This window comes from Platalea leucorodia, assembly GCF_965183815.1.
Source record: "Platalea leucorodia genome assembly, chromosome: 1".
NCBI classification, from domain to species: Eukaryota; Metazoa; Chordata; class Aves; order Pelecaniformes; family Threskiornithidae; genus Platalea; species Platalea leucorodia.
This window is the reverse complement of record NC_138823.1, coordinates 7,851,744-7,868,806: the sequence shown is the minus strand read 5'-3', so window position 1 is coordinate 7,868,806 and position 17,063 is coordinate 7,851,744. Positions and strand designations below refer to the sequence as shown.

General features: G+C 37.6%; 1 protein-coding gene across 3 annotated transcripts in view; it reads left to right on the top strand.

The window, feature by feature from the left end:
• KHDRBS3 (KH RNA binding domain containing, signal transduction associated 3) overlaps positions 1-17,063 on the top strand; it is a 92,613-nt gene that overhangs the window by 34,577 nt on the left and 40,973 nt on the right. For all 3 annotated transcript variants that reach the window (XR_014227657.1, XM_082306783.1, XM_082306782.1), the window contains exons 3-5: positions 4,809-4,925; positions 7,058-7,204; positions 13,042-13,181. Coding sequence is in view for 2 of the 3 variants with exons in the window: in XM_082306783.1 (XP_082162909.1) it covers positions 4,809-4,925; positions 7,058-7,204; positions 13,042-13,181 (404 nt within the window). In the remaining variant the exon portion in view is untranslated. The remainder of the gene's footprint in view (positions 1-4,808; positions 4,926-7,057; positions 7,205-13,041; positions 13,182-17,063) is intronic.

Sequence of the window (17,063 nt, the reverse complement as noted above, 5' to 3'; positions counted from 1 at the left end):
AGACAGTCCTTGATTTAACATAGATGATTCATCCAGTGTAGAATAACATTCATAGCTGGCTCTTCAGAGTTCAGCTATCCTGTGGAACTGTGAATATGGCAATAGCTTGCAGACCAGCTTGCATTGGAAAGCAGTGCAAATGCTTTCATACAATGTTAAGCTGAAGGTAGTGAACTTGAGGACAATTTTGGGTGTTCATGGCAGTTCAGATATGATTGTGTTGTACTAGAGGAGAGTGAGTGAAGAGGGGAGTCTGGCACGTCTGATTCTGAGCCAGAGCTAGTGAATGTGATTGATCTGACTTGTACAGAGCTGCTCAGATGTCTTTTTGTTACTATCCAGCGCCTCTAATTCAGAGGTACTTTATAAGCTTGAGTTCAATACTAGACCTGAATTTGGTTTTTGTTCGTGAGCTCTTGCGCGAATAAACTCTAGGAATGTGAGGCATGGGAAGTGCCCATGAAACATGTACGTGAGCTACCTTGTGTAATAGCTAACTTGGATCTGCCAGGCTTATTTGCTTCTGTTTCACCAGCAGATAGGCTGGATTTGTTAATTTTGTAATGAAAACTTGTCTTACTGTGTGGCGTTTTTGTACCTTTAGGTTTGAGTCCTACTCCTTGATTGCTGGGGATAAAGTATATAAATAATGATAGTGACTTAGTGGCTGATACCTTTTTGAGTGTTTCTATATCTCTAAATATTTCAAAATAAACCTTTGCTGATCAGATGTTTCCAATTTGATGTAAAAGGGAGATAAACCAATAGTTTGAATGAAACCCAGTACCTGTTCAAAGTAAATCCTTTCTACTGAAAGGATTCATTCAATATCATAAACAGGTTTTATTTATGGAATAATCAGCTGAAAAGTTCCAAAGGTTTTTAGCTTTGTTATGTGGGAGCAAAAAGGCTTTGGGACTGCATTGTAAACCATTTTTTTTATAACCTTGAATGTTCATCGTGTTTTTAAGCTGCACCTAGAGGTACTGTGCTTTCAAATCAGCAGAATTTCAGACTTGCAGCACAGGTTTCTCATGCTTCAGACTTGTCAAATCTAATATTGGGAGCCTCGTTGCACAGGAAAGAATAGTTCAGTGGATCTCGGGATACAGCTAATACATTTTCATGTTCATTAAATGTGTTGTCTAGAACATGTCATCTGTGGAGCTGCTTGTATAGCTACCATAATGTCTAGCTTCAATACTAGAGATTTTTTGGTTTTGAGAAGATGACAGCTTTTGGTGGTATTAAAGTTTTGTAGGTCAAGTTTTAGATACACACAACATATTAAACTATTTGGCTTTAATTAAACAATACAGCTTGGAACACCCAAGTCTTCCCTCAGCACTGAAGCCTTTTAGTTATTTTCATTACATACAAGGTGGATTTCACTTTTGTTGCAGGTATATGCTTCCACTTGTTATGATTTGTAGTTTGTATTTTAATTGTCAGGTAGTTGTTTGTTCCAGTTAGGAAGTGATATTCAGAGCTATGCATTGCATAGTTAAAATATTCAGATGAAATTTTACTCAATTTTTGACTGCAATTTAGGAGTAGGCAAGCATGTATTTAAGATTGCTGCTAGAAATTTAGACAGTATCAGACTGCAGGTCCTCAACATTCTGAAATAATTTCAGCATACGTTACTGTAAATGGAAAATCTCTCATTTTAAATATATGCAGTGTTTATTTTTGATCCTAATAACTTACAAGGCTATTTTAAAGTAAACATAAGTAATCTTAAGTAATGCTTAAAAAATTGATGTGATATTCCACTATATGAAAGCTTTCATTTGAGCTTAGCTATGAGCTCCGTGTTCATAAGTAATGATCCTTTATTTAAGGAAACTGTTGACAAAGAGTTACTGGCTTCTGGAAATTCAGACTTGTTATGAATTGTTTCAATTTGTTTGCTTTCCGTGCAGTTATACTTCCAGAAATAATAATCAGAAGTCTAAGTTGGAAGGGACCTCTAGAGAACATCTGGTCCAACCTTCTGTTGAAATCGTGACTGTAAATTAGTTTACACGGGTCCCCATCAGTGGCCCTGAGCCCTGAATATTCTCAGCAAGGGAGATTTCTACTGTTTTGCTGGGCAACATATTTCTGATGAATGTTTTCCTTGACTGTATCTTAAGACCTATAAGAAAAAAAGGAATATACCTAATAAAACAAACTTAAAGAAATTGCCTGAGGATTTCTTGATTTGGCCTGATAATTTCAGAAAAGACTGGTTCATGCAAGGCCTTAAATTTAATAGCTTCTGTGGAGTATAGTCATCCATTAGCAATTTGGTCAATTGTATGTTGGTTCTAACTCAGGTCTACATTGGGAATTGAACTTGCAAGTACACAACTAAGGGGAATAAAATTATATTTTCATATTTAGTAGGCTTTTAATGCTTGCATTTCTTTTTGTCTAAAGCTGAAGTAGGTGAACTGGAGCTGTAGACTTTCTGCATTGTAGGGTGCCTGCAGCTGGGACTTCTTTCCATCAGCATGTCTAATGTAGCAACAAAGGATTTTGAGTTCTACTACCCCATTGTCAAGTGTTTTCAAATTCCTCCAAAGGAATAAGGAGATGAAAGAAGCCCCTCTTGCCCCTTAAGTGACACAGTAGTAGAGGAAGAGTCACAGAACTTACAAAGTGTTTCATAACTTTGAGGCCACAAACAAGTAGTTTAGGCCTGTTTGCTCTTTAGCATCACTATTTTACTTGCGCCTAAACCCATCTTTTTGTTAACATGATTGTGTCAGTTTAGATTCCAACAGTGTGAATATCCTGGTTCTATAAAGTTTCATTGGGGATAGTAAATATTCCTGAACTGAACAGAGTTCAGTTCTCTATTGCAGTATTATTTTGACAGGAGTTGTGGTGGGTTGACCTTTGCTGGCTGCCAGGTGCCCACCAAGCTGCTCTGTCGCTCCCCCTCAACAGGATGAGGGGAGAAAGTGAGATGAAAAACTTGTGGGTTGAGATAAGGGCAGGGAGATCACTCACCAATTAGTCATGGGCAAAACAGACTTGACTTGGGGAAGATTAATTTATTGCCAATTAATTCTAACAGAAGGACAGTGAGAAGTAAAACAAAACTAAACACCTTTCTTACTTCGCCCCCTTCTTTCTGGGCTCGGCTTCACTCCTGACTCTTCTATCTCCTTCCCCCAAGTGGCACAGGGGGATAGGGACTGGGGGTTGTGGTCAGCTCATACCACTTTGTGCTGCTCCTTCCTCCTCACGCTCTTCCTCTGCTCCAGCCTGGGATTCCTCCCGCAGGACAGTCGTTCACAAACTGCTCCAGTGTCGGTCCTTCCCATGGGCTGCAGTTCAAGAACTGCTCCAGTGTCGGTCTCTTCCTGAAGGCCTGTACCCTGTGGAACAGACTTCTCCAGTCTGGGTCCCCCATGGTGTCACAAATCTTGCCAGAAAATCTGCTCCTATGTGGGCTTGTCGCCACAGGTCCTGCAGTGTTTTTACCCTTTCTTAAATATGTTATCACATAGGTGCTATGTTGCTGATGGGCTAAGCTTTGGGCAGTGGTGGGTCTGTCTTGGAGCTGGCTCTAGCCAACATGGGGACAGCTTCTGGCATCTTCTCACAGAAGGCACCCCTGCAGCCTCCTGCTACCAAAACCTTGCCATGTAAATCCAATACAGGAATAAATTATTACTTCCAGGAAGTGTTTGCAGCATTCCATACCAAATTCCAAGTGTAGTTTATGTTTATCAGCATTTCTTGTGATTTTTTTTTCCCAACTAAAATAGTTGTCTGCATACTTTAAATGAATCCCGAAGTCTTCTCTGTAATTATCCTTCAAATTTTATATACCTTCCAAAACACAGTGCAATGATATATGGAAGTGGACTGCTGAAGGTACACAGCTTTTCTCCTGGTACATGTGACTGGGAATATATGCCCTATGGAGCAGTGCTCATGAGAACTTTCACACCTCTGTGCTATGCTAAGTCCAGGTTTGTGTCCTTGAAGGGACAATAGGCAGGTTCTCCCATCTTGTTTTCCTTTGTTTTCCTTTGTTGTGCATGGATTTTCTTTAGCCTGCTCTCCCTCTGAAGCACCGTCTGGGCTGAAAGAGCACCAGCTGTATGTTTTGGTGTTTTCTCTGAATGGAAATGGTTGGCTTTTCCTTGTCTTCCTTTTTTTGTGGCTCATCACTTTCTTCTTCCTCGTTATCTTAATGGTGTAATACCATGATTATGAACCCCAACTGGTTTTGCTAAACTTCAGTGATAATGGGGTAGTTGGGAAGATCTTGAGTGTTGATTCTGGTTTGGGATTGGATTTATATGCTTATGTTCTCTGGATTTAATTCCCTGTTTGTTTCTGTGTTTTAGTGTAGGGTATATTGTATGGGTTGCTGTATTACTTCATAAATCTTCAAAGGAGGATAAGGCAATCAAGATATTTTCTTTTTCTTCAGAGCTTTGGTTGGTTAGTATTGTATCTGAGATTGCTGCCAGCTTTGTTTTTATGGTTTTATGTACCTGGTAACAATTGTTGAAAATTGAATTGCAGTTTGAGCACATCTGTTCCCAGTGTTGAATGTGATGAACACAAAGTTCTCTTTACACTATTTGAGTTCTTTGAGTTCAGATACTTCTGTGTTTCTGTTGGCACCTGGTGGAGCTGCTGACATGCTATTAACTGTCCTAATGACTTAATGACTTTGTAGTTTGTGATCTAATACTTGTTTACACCTAGACCAAAAAGTTGTTTCAGCAAAATATTCCATTTTGCTTGTTCGTTTATGCTTAAAAATCCAATGATCTTAATGTTTTTTTTCCTTGCAGTTCAACTTTGTGGGAAAACTTTTGGGTCCACGTGGCAATTCTTTAAAACGTTTACAGGAAGAAACACTGACAAAAATGTCTATTTTGGGAAAAGGTTCTATGAGGGACAAGACAAAGGTAAGACCTGAGTATACTAGTGGAGTGTTTGATACTTGGATTTTGTAACTTTTTCCTAAAATCTCCATTGCAGTCATGGACAAAAAAGTTGTCTTCTTTTGGCCAGCCACGCAGCATCCACATGGACCAGGCAAGCCTAGCTGATATGGGTGCTGTCAAGTAATGGAAGGCAGGGAGTTTTGTGGGAGCTAAAAATACTGTCAGTGAAGGATACTGGAATGGCAGCAAGCTGTGGCTTTTGTGTTGGTCATCAAGGGGAATGAAAAAAAAACAAAACCCTGAAATGCTTAATGTGTGCCCAAGCTTGGGAGATGTAGGCCACAGTGGATGAGCTCTTTCTCATTTGTGTGCTGTTAAGAGCTGTGGAGAATGTGTTGCTGAGTCATGTTACAGGATTGGAAAAAAAAATCCTTTAATCAAAGTGTACTTTGTAAGTGAAATAAGAATAAAAGATAAAATAAAAACGTGCTTATGGGAATGATTTTAGAACAACCTGCCCTGAAATACCTTGTATGTTTTGTTAAAATTGCTGATTGGCATCCTTTTTCATTAGGAACTGCACATGAAATTGTGGTGTTTGTATTGCTTGTTGCTATTACCAAGCAAGCTGATTGATAACCACAGAAATTAATTTTCTTAATTCTTAATTCTCTGCACATCTAACTGCACAGTGATTTTTTTCCCTTTAAAAAAAGGGACAGGGGATGCTTGATAGTATGTACATGGTAAAACCCAAGGTATATGGGGAACTCCACTGATTAAAACATCTAGCTTCCATATGTCTTCAATAACTGTGCTTAAATATTTAAGTGAGAAACAATTCCTATTAAAACTAAATATTTGAGCTATAATGTTTATATCAGTTTACTTCCTATTTCTAAGACCTGTTATTTGTATTGACAAGATAATGGTTTTGCTGACAAAGTCTAATCCTGCTGACTCTGGCCTCTTAATGTTCTTGCTGTGGATGCTCTAAGAGTTAACTAGATTCTGTTGATTTCCTTTAAACATCCCCATAGTCACACATGAAGTCTGACAAGAATGTTATTTATGAGAAGCAGAAACGGATTGTCATATATAAACCTCAACCCATAATTAAGGGGTGTGTGTTTGGGGAGATTTCAACTGTCATTGAAACTATGTAATTTTAGTAATCTAAAAGATGAAGTACTTACCTGGTGCTTGCTAAATACAATAAGCAGCAGGGGAGAATTCTTAGGCCTTTGTTTTTTAGATAGCAGAACTGCTAAGAATTTGATACAATGCTATCTGGTAATACAATGAACTTATTTTTAATGGTGGCTTAGTCTCTTGGAATGTACCAGTCAAACACCCATGGTGGGGCAGGGAGACTAAGAAATGTCCTTTAGGCCTGAACATGTTGCATGTGACTGCAAGTATTTGAGAGAACTGACCTCTGTTCCACTACATTGAAATCATAGATTTTCAGTTGTGTCAAAGTGGGTTGGGTGAAGCAGAATAAGAGAGAAACTCTCCTCTGAAATAGCTAGTGAACTCTTTTTTTTTCTCTGTCCTCCTCCCTTGTCTCATATGCTGAACTGTTAGTTTCATGTTCAAGTAGCACAGTTCTGTGAAGGATGTACTCATGGGGTAGAAATCCCAGTGACAACAGCAAATAAATAAGAACTATCTGAGGTGTGCAGTAATACTAAGAAGAAATTGAAATAATATTGGTAAAAGAATGTTGCAGTTGTGGAATATTAGATCAAACCTATTTCTAAAGACTTTATCTTTGAGAAAAGAGGCTTCAAGTTCACATATGTTTCTCAGTGTCTTCTGTGTGGAACTGGTACACTTTGGAAAACTCCTGGGAACGTTCTCCCAGGAATGTTCTCCTATGTGCTACAGTTGCTCTATGTGAGCAGAAGCTGATGGGTCCTATTTTGTGTTACTAGTCACTTAGTGTTGATAAGCAAGCTGATACTATTTTAATTTTTGCAACAATGATTGGTTTGAGGTGTATCAGAAAATTTTATACTTTTTCAGTTGTTGACATCTGAACATGAGTAAACAGTATGCACAAATGCCTCTGAAGCAACTTTAATACTTGCATTATAATATCTTTTAAAATAAGAGGGTGGAAAAACCACAACTTCTTTCTTGTCTCCTAGGAGGAAGAGTTGAGAAAAAGTGGAGAGGCAAAGTACTTCCACCTAAATGATGACCTACATGTTTTAATTGAAGTATTTGCTCCACCAGCAGAAGCATATGCCAGAATGGGACATGCATTGGAAGAAATCAAGAAGTTCCTCATCCCTGTTAGTATTTTAATTTTTTCATAAGAATTCTGGTAGTCTTGAGTGAGAAAATTTCTCTAAAACTAGCTTACTATATGGTATTGGTCAGGTCATGTTGCTTAATTTTTCACCTGTGAAAGAAGTGGCGATGTTTACAAATACTCTTCATTCTGATATAGGCAGTTATTGGGTGAATGCATAACTGTCCACATACACTCTCGCCTCATGATATGACCTATAATAAAAAAACAACTTATTCTTGCTTAACTGTTCATGTCCAAAGTATTTGTTTACAAATAATTGTAAAGATCTGTAAAATATGGAAAAATAACTTTGCTTAAGTTAAGGCTTTTCTGTGTTCTTGGTATACCTGAAGCATCAGCATAGGGTTCTATTTCACTAAATGAATTTGAAGTTGTAGTATTGCTCCCACCCATAATCCTGGTTTAGTGTTCAGTGCTGAGAATCTATATAATTCTATCCTGTAACTTTATTTTTCTCACAAAGCTAGTGATACATGGTTTATACTTGTCTTCTGGTGTATTCTTCAACTTGTGATGTATGGATGTATAAAATGGGATGTGATTTCCAGTATAAGTTTGTAGTCTGGGTTTGGCATGTGTATAGACACTGATGTTACAGGGTTTCCAATATCTTTTTACAGCAGATACCTTTGTTTACTTCTCATGTAAGGACCAACCTCGATTGTTTTGCAATATTAAACTGCTTTGAACCATCCAAGCTCTCAAGATGCTGGGGCATTTGAGGTGGTCTTATTGTGTGTGAAGTTCCTAACTGTATTAGCTCTTCAGTGAAGGTTCTTCTCTTTTTATTGGTTATCAAATGACTGAATATAGAAAGCAAGGCATCCTCAAGGTGTATTGATTTCTGTTTATTTTTTACTGCTCAAAATGTTATCCAAGTGTTATTCTTGATTAGTGTCAGATCTTGTAAATGTGGGAGACCTAGCTAAGGAAACTTCACTAAGGTGTGTGTCTGAGCAACAGAAGCACATAGATGTTTGAGAGTGTAGTCAGTGTAGCTGTGTTCAGGACCAGCTGGGGACATGTGTTGTATGGCTGCTACAGCCTGTTGGGGTAGAACTGCCCTCTGTACTCTGGGGTGAAGCAGCTGGTGCTGATGACCTGGCAATACTACTGAATGTATTTTGGGGATTTTACTTTGTGCTAACTCCAGTCTAGATCTGTGAAACTAGGCCCCCAAGTGACTGGAGCTGATTGTGTGCTCCTTGAGTGTGTGTTCTGGCTTGTTTTTGTCTGAATGAAAGTGAGTTCATATGCCCCCGATACTACTCCATGACATGAACCAAAGCATAGTAAGTAATGATCATCAAGAGGCATCCTGATGTGAAATAACTAATGTGGATGCACCTTAAGACTGTTAAACCCCTCTCCAAAATGTCCTATGCATTATGTTCTATTATGAAAAAGCAAGCACATCATAACTCAGTCTGCAGGTTCCAAATGGCTTTTGTCTTGATGTATATGAAGAGGTAAATAAGCATACTACTGTTCAAACATCCTGATTAGGGGATACTCAACAGAATATTTGTAGGAACGCTGGGCTGTCATAATACTGAAGGTTACTGTATTTACATGACTCATGATTTGATTGTGTGAAGAGATAAGGGAGAATTAAGTTCTTGGCTATTCTAGTGAGCAAACAGCTGTTTTCTTGGATTAAAATATGCTCAATTTGGTAAGTGCTTTTTGCATGCACTGGAAGTAAGGATATAGCCGATTCCCTTGCCCCCTTCATCAGAGATCTTATTTTTCTTCATTGAGCTTGATTCACCTAATGCCATAATAAATGAAGTAAGCTTATCAAAACCTAGTCATTACTCTACTGCTGCTAAGCCAGTAGAGTTACAGACTGATAACGAGCAGTTTCATTCATTGGTTGTGTGCTTTTCCGTCTCAATTTTTGATCACTGGATCTTTATTGTACTGAGCTGAACTGATGCTACATAATCTTTTCTGAACTGTGGGATCAAGCCAACACTGTCTTAATTTCCCTTTGGCTTTTCAAATGTAATCTTATCAGAATGGTTCTAAATGCCTTAATCTCCTCCCACCCCCCTTTCAGCAGCCACTCGAGGAAGCAGTAAGGAGAAGCTTTGTCCTCTCCAAAACTACCATTTGGTTAACTGCTGCCAAATGCAACTTGATTTTTTTTTTTGTGAGGTGTTGTGGCTTTCTTAAAGTTATCAGTTTTGTTTCAGGTAGGAAGTCCTGCTATCAGTATATATGATTGTGATCTGAATTTGTATTCTCCTTGCAATGTAAGCTAACGATATCTGCCAACAACTTTTAGATGCTGATCCTAATTTATGAATATGGTCATTGTTCAGTTTTCAGATCAGGCCTGAATACAGAATCACAACTGGTGCTAGAATGTAGGATACAAAATATCCTTGTAGTAGCTGACTATAGCAAAAATGCCTTAGCCTCTCCTCTCAGATCTTTAGATCCACGCACAAGCACCTTTGCATTCAGTTTCCTTTAATATATATATACCTACTGGTATAACTCAAACCAAGACATAAAGCCTTCTGACTTGAGATTTTTTTTTTTGGCTGTGCTTATGCTGCCTTGACTCTCACCTGTCTTCTGCAGGTAGAATTGTGGCCTCTTACTTCAAGTATTTTCTTTTGTCCTCCTTTAAATTAGCCAGTCCCTTTGTTCTGGCCAGACCCTCTGATCAGCAGTCTGTTCAACAGTTAGATTGGTGGGTACTGTGCTTGATATTTATCCCAGAATTACTTCTGTCAGGACAAAAAGCCAGGTACTTCCATCCTCACCTCCCCCTGGGTTCTGTATTATACTGTGATCACTGCAGGTTTGGCCAGCAGGACTTTTCTTAGTTTATTTTGCTTAATTTTTGAGTAGTGGCAGTCATTCTTCTTCTGACAGCTACAGCATTAATTATGCTTTGCTGTTGGTTACCTGAGTTACTCGTTTTCCTTGTCTTTAAAACAAAGTATAAAAATATCTTTGAGAGAACAATCTGTAGCAGTCAATTTACAATGTGAGCAGAATTTACCAGTTTTTCCTGTAGTCTGCTTTGCCTCCTGCATGTTCAGTTTGTAGGGGGTGGTGATGAAATACCATTTAATGGCATTTGGAAGAGCTGGTTGGTTTTGGAAACTCACGTGCTTTTCTTAAAGCAAGCTGGGAAATCACTAAGGTATGTGTATAAAGGTGGCTGGACAGCTGATAACTATTGCTTACTGCCAGCATAAAGATCTGCTTTGGTGTTTTGCAAAACTGCATAGAGTTTTGCAGGGATCTGTTCTAACATTAAATAAAAAATGTTTTTACTAATAGTTTGATAAATTGGAATAAGGTCTTAAGTTACAGGTGATCCCAAGGAGAGCTGCTGCTGGTGCGTTGATCAGGGCTGGGTGAAAATTGCAGATAACATCTAAAAGAATGTTGCTTACTTGGGTCATGTAAATAACTATGTAGGGAGAAAATCTCTTGCATATATCTTTACGATGTAGTCATTCCTACAGAAGAAAACATCCTCCATCTTCAGAGAAGACTGTAGTCAAAGTCAGGATGGGCAATATTCGTAAAATGAGAGTACATCTGTTCACTTGAAATTAATCAGCATTATGCTGAAATTCAGGTGTTGCCTCTGCCTAAACTGTACAGGGGAGGAGTGCAGCCCAAAGGGTTTCTGTGTCCATCTTGTGTTCTAGGTGAGGAACAGGCTGTTGTCTCCTCAATTTGACTTGTATGCTGTTTTCCTGCAGTGGTTATTCATAAATTGACCATCTGTTACTTTTAATTGAAGAATCCATTTCAGTCTAATGGATTAACCCTGCTGCTTATCATGGCTTCCTTGTACTGCCCCTTCACTCTGTATTGTCCTGCTGCCTCTGGCATATGTGATAAGGACCATATTTTCTGTGCCTTTGTGCAGTGTTAGTCCTTGGGTCACAAGTCCTTGTCTATGACTAAGGTTGCTGGTATGTCTAGTAGTATGCTGCAGGAAAATGAGAAATCATTAGGAAGAAAAGGGACCCAACATGTGCAGTGGCAACCTAAGCATGTCTCTAAAATTAAATGATACTAATATCAAATGATGATCTGAGGTATTTTTTCTAGGAGCCCAATTCTGAGGATGTCTTGTGGAGAAGTCATAAAGGGCATCTGATATATGCTATGTCAGAACTTTGGGACCTAAGTTTTATATTCGTGGTACAGTTTTAACCATTCATTAGCATTTTGTTTCAAGAGTGAAGTTTTGTTCCATACATACCTTGCATAGAACTTTGTATTTGTAGTCAGTTCTGGTCCAGCAACAAAGCACAAATATAAAGTGAGTTTCTGTACAGTAATTGCAATTGCCTGTTTCTATTCCCTGTGATGGTTTGGCTTTGTATTGGGCCCAAGCTGGTTTATAATTAAAACTGTTTCTCAAAAGCTTCAATTATGCAGTTTGACACAGTTGATTCAATCTTTCAGAATTCTCTCTTCATCTTGTTTGCTGGTTGATTGCTGCTGCTAAGTAGAGGATGATCTCAGATGGGCAGTTGTGAGTTAAACTTCAGAGCCTACTCAAGACAGTTTGGACAAAATGCCTTTATAGTTCCACTTTTTTTGAATGCTCGCTATCTTCAGAAACGGCATGTAAAGGAAGACTTTCTTATTTCTGTTTGTGGAAGCCTAGGGGAAGCAGAATTTTTCAAGGATAATTGAGATCTTTGAATTCATAGAAGTCTTAACCTCCTTTCAGTGCAGAGTTCTGTTTCAGAGTTGTCTGATGCAAGGCTACCTCGGTCTTTTGGTAACTGCCTAGTGCATAAATGTAAAACTCTTATCTGCAATAAGAGATGCAGATCCTTTGTTTTGTAATTGAATTGTAAAATGGGCGATATTTGATACTCCTTCTTTGGAATGGGAGGATTTGCAGAAGATAAGAGCTGTTATATCAGAAGTATCACTTCATTCTTATTAAAGGACCTATTAATATTTTGATGCTTAGTTTGTATGTATATGCCTTGAGTAAAACATTTATTTTTGATTCACCTTTACAGATGCATTCTTTGGCTCACTTTAAGTGGAGGAAAAATGCTAGAAAAATGTGTAGCTTGAGTTCATTGCTGTATCTATTTTATTCCTGTGTGATGTGCTAGTTTTGGAGGTTGGCTCAAGGTCCCTGAAAAGACTCCTATGTATTTGAGAAGTACCACGTTAATTCCATGTAAATAACTTCAGCTTTCTTTTTTGCTAGACCTTGAGAGGATTTGTGCACAATAAGAAACAAGCAATGTGTCTTCAGCTTGTTTACTGTTGCATATTCTAGAATTGAGAATTTTGCAGCTCTTTTTATTGGATAATAGTGCACATGTGTACTGAATGAATTTCTTTGTTTATTATTTAACTCCTGATTTTAAAAATGTAGATGTCTAATCTATTCCTTCTTCATGAGGGGCTGTTCTCAACTTTTTACTGATTTGCAACACCAGGCAATGGGATTTTTTCCTGCTTTTAACACACTATCATTCTACAGCTGGAACTATAAACCAGATCTCAGCTCAGAATATGGGACCTTGATTTTTTTTGTTGCATTTTAACGTTGGCATTTTAAGTGGTGATGCTTGGAGGTAACATGCAATGGGATGAAAACCATTCCTGAGCAAATATTATAATTAATATGTAGAACTCTTTTAGAAACTTTTGACTAATATGCTTATAGCATTATTCTGCATATTAAACTTTTTCAGTGGGATGTTCAACTTTTTGAGGAAACTTTCAGGATCAGTGTTGGATACTAATTTGGTGGTTGAACAATTTGGGTTTTTTTCTCACTCTGCCCCCCTGTTTTAGGACTACAACGATGAAATCAGACAGGCACAGCTTCAAGAGTTAACGTATTTAAATGGTGGTTCAGAAAATGCAGAAGTTCCAGTAGTTCGTGGAAAGCCATCTATTCGAGCAAGAGGAGTACCAGTTCCTGCTTTGGCCAGGTAAGTATCTCAGCTGTAGTGGAATTTCACTGGAATGTCTGTATTTTAAGCTTCTCCCTTCAAACACCGCCCCCCCCCCCCCCCCCCCCCCGAGTACACAGTAAAATTCATGAAGGACTCCCAAAATATGAGCAAAACATAAGCGAAACAATCTTGATTCATTGAACATAGTCTAGTTTAGACTGAATTAACAATGGTGTTGAAATCTGTCTGGAGCTCATGGCTTTGAAAAATTGGTAAATGTGTCTTGCCTTGATTGACATATGAATTTCAGAGCGATTCCTCTAACTTATGGAATATACATATTCCCTTTTTTCAGTATTACTAAGTTTTTGTAGTCATGATAAAATGTTATAGAAGCGCTTTGGAGGTAGAATTTGGATTTAGTCTCATCTGAGTGGCACTTATTTCATAAAAAAGTGACTTTTGTTTGAGTCAGGAATAGGCAAGGTTACTGCTTTTGCTTTATTTTTCTTTGACACAGGAGACGTTTTATTTTTACTCTAGCATCCCCTATCTTCCTTGCAGCACTGAGATGACAGCTTCAACTCCTTTGAGTCCTGAAGTGTGAAAACAAACTAAAGTGCATAACTGTCTCTGTTACAGTACAGAGAGACTGTGGCTGCTGCATCTAAGTGTAACTGTTTTCTACGGTGAACTATTCTCCTTCAGTTGTGGCTATGGTGCTTCTTAATGCAAGCTTGAAATTTACATTTAAGCTTTTAAAAATAATTTCAAAAAATATTCTGAAGTGTTTTAACTCAGATTAAGCGTGTTAGAAGAAAAAGCACTGAGGAATTATTCCATTTATACAGATCTGTTTAGTTACGTGTATCCTGTAATAATGATTGAAAATGCAATGCAGAATGAATCTTAATTTAGAGAATTTACAATTACTGTTGGTTGTGTCCTGTAAAAATATTTTTGCTCTTGTATAATATATCTATTCTGCTTCTTCTCTTGATTTTAATGTTGTTCAGAGTAGTGGTAATTATATACCAAGGTTCACTTCTTTAACATGGTAATTAGTCATATGAAAGTGCTTACAAATTGGAGATCTCATTTGATTTTGGAGATTGGTTTTTTGCTAATTTTTTCTCATAGATGCCTGTAACAGCTCTGCTACAGATGCTCAGTACAGTGAGTACTGTACACACAGTTCTATTCATGTTTTCTTCATGTGTCCTTAAGCTAGTGTTTGATACAGAAATTAGTTATTGTTTGGTCTGATCTTATCACTAAAGTTTGATACCTAATTTCCACTACTAGTATCTAGCACATGCATGTGTAATTAACTCTTCATAGTCCTGAATTTCTAACATCACTAGTTCCATCCTCTGGATTTTAGTAAATTATTTTTTCAAACCTGCATTTTATAAGACATACATGCTATTAGGTAGCTCACAAAATCCTTTGTAGTTCATCTTATGCGCCTACAACTATTGAAGTGTCTTCAGGGTAAATGTTATTAGTATTTGATTTGGAGATGACAGCTAAAAATTGTATTTGTCATCTTTTTTTATATATGTTCTAAAGAAAACTGAAAGGTGGTTGGCTTGCTTGACTTGTCCTTACTTGTCTTAAACTCCAAGACTTCTTTCCCTCAAATTGAAGTGCTTCATTAGTGTAAAAGATTCCTTGAGTGAAATTCAATGTCATTGCTACAGAGATACAGCAGCCATTGAGTTAAAGATCTCGAACTCCGTTGCAATGCTCTGATTCTCTTTAAGAACAAATTTATTTCAGTGACTAATACTTTCGTTGAAGGAAGGCTTTGTTGAAGACTTTGTCTTAGTATTAAATAAAACAGTTTTAATAGCGGGCATCCCTGAGATCCAGGAGAGGTTGAAGCAAAGCTTGAGAAGACTTGTAAAATGAAGTCTAAAACCTCGATCCTAACCTCTTTATAGTCTGTAGAATATTTTTAAGATAACCTTGATATATGAAACATTCTGTGAGGATGCAATAACTGAGTGTTTAAGTTCCCAATTTTTTTAAGCCTTTATTATTCCTGAATAGCTTCACTTAAACAGTACTAATTTGTGCCTTTTTTTACTCCTTATCAGACATGTTGAAACTAGAGATAATGCATCTTATCAAGTGCCTTCTTTTAAGAAGACTTGTTATGTGTATTTAGCTCTATACCAAAATTTTACTTTGTCGAAAACAATAGATTTGTTGCACTTGCATACAAAATTCTAGCTTGTGCACAGGTATTCCTGTATATGGTAAGTAATTTCCTAATGGGTGTGGTTTGGGAACTGTTTTATTCTGCTATTTCTGGCTTGTTCTATATTTTCTTGACTGAATTTTTTGACTCCAGAGCCAAGTAAGATTTTGGGGGTGAGTGGATGGAATTTGCTGTAGAAGGGTTATGTATGTTTTGAGCTTATCTTTTAGGAATGTGCTTTTCTTATCATTGATCTTGGGCATATAGCTGCTTTCTTCTGCCCTCTTGTCCCCATTTTTATTTTATCCTTCATCCTAAAACTGTTAAAGATGACCTTCAGATGTAATTATGACACTTCTATTTTCTGTGACACTTATGCTGAGCATTTAACCTCTTCAGGTAGTACCTGCCTCCTCTGCAACAAGAGGAGGGACATGAGAATCTTTCCCTGGTGAAAGTCTGGTTTTCATTCCTTTGTTTTTATTGTAATCTGACATTGTTCTTAAATGGTTTTTGGATGTGACTATATAGAATGAAGGATCATACCAGTTACTTTTTAATTTATTGTGCTAGAAAGCTTAAGAGAATCCATGATGTTTAATGCAATGCTGTTATAGTGAGTAGCTAGAAGATGTACCTCGCTTGGAATCAGTGTTTCTTTAATGCATTTGAATTCCCATCTTGAATCAGTGCAGTATAAATGATACTACTGAAATGTGAATTGAGACTTCTGATTAACTAAAGACTGCAAATAAACATGTGTTAACGTACATGTTAATGTACACCTCTAAGGACATTTTGCAAATAAAGTAGTGTTTCCTCTCTCTAAAATGTCACATTCCTACTTTAAGAATAAACAAAAATAAGATTTAAGAATCACTCAATTCTGACTCAAACCAAGATAAAATGGAAAAGTTAAATTCTAGAGGATGATAATAGTAAGTCTAAGAATATGGATAAATCTTCCTTGCTACCTTGGGGGTGGGGGGAGACACCAAGTCATACCACTTACAGCTAAAAATCACTGTTAGAATCATAGAATGGTTTGGATTGGAAGGGATCTTTAAAGATCATCTAGTCCAACCCCCCTGCCATAGGCAGGGACATATTCCACTAGATCAGGTTGCTCAAAGCTCCATCCAACCTGACCTTGAACACTTCCAATGATGGGGCATCCACAGCTCTCTGGGCAACCTCCTCTTGTATCTCACCACCCTCATTGTAAAGAATTTCTTCCTTATATCCAATCTAAAGCTGCCCCCTTTCAGTTTAAAACCATTGCCCCTTGTCCTGTGACTCCAGGCCCTGGTAAAAAGTCTCTCTCCATCTTTCTTATAAGCAGCCCCCCTTTAAGTATTGAAAGGCCACAATAAGGCAGAGCTGGTTTGGTTCATGGCCCAGATTGAGAGGAATTGTATTTGAAAGAAGATTTTTGGTTTCACTAAGATGAGGGGATAAAAAAGTAATTTCTTATAAAGCAAACATGTAGGAATAGTCTAATTAAAGAAATACCATAATTCTGGTTTATGCTTGCATGAGATTATAGGGTTTTTTACTTTCCCATTTATTCTTTTTATTAATATTTCAGTGTATGCATGGCTGGGATCCCAATGATTGAATGACTGTCACTCTTATCTGGGGACAAATAAAACTGTTACAGAATCTGTAGGTTAGAATTTGCTGTCTTATGTCAGAAGGAATATGAGGTGATG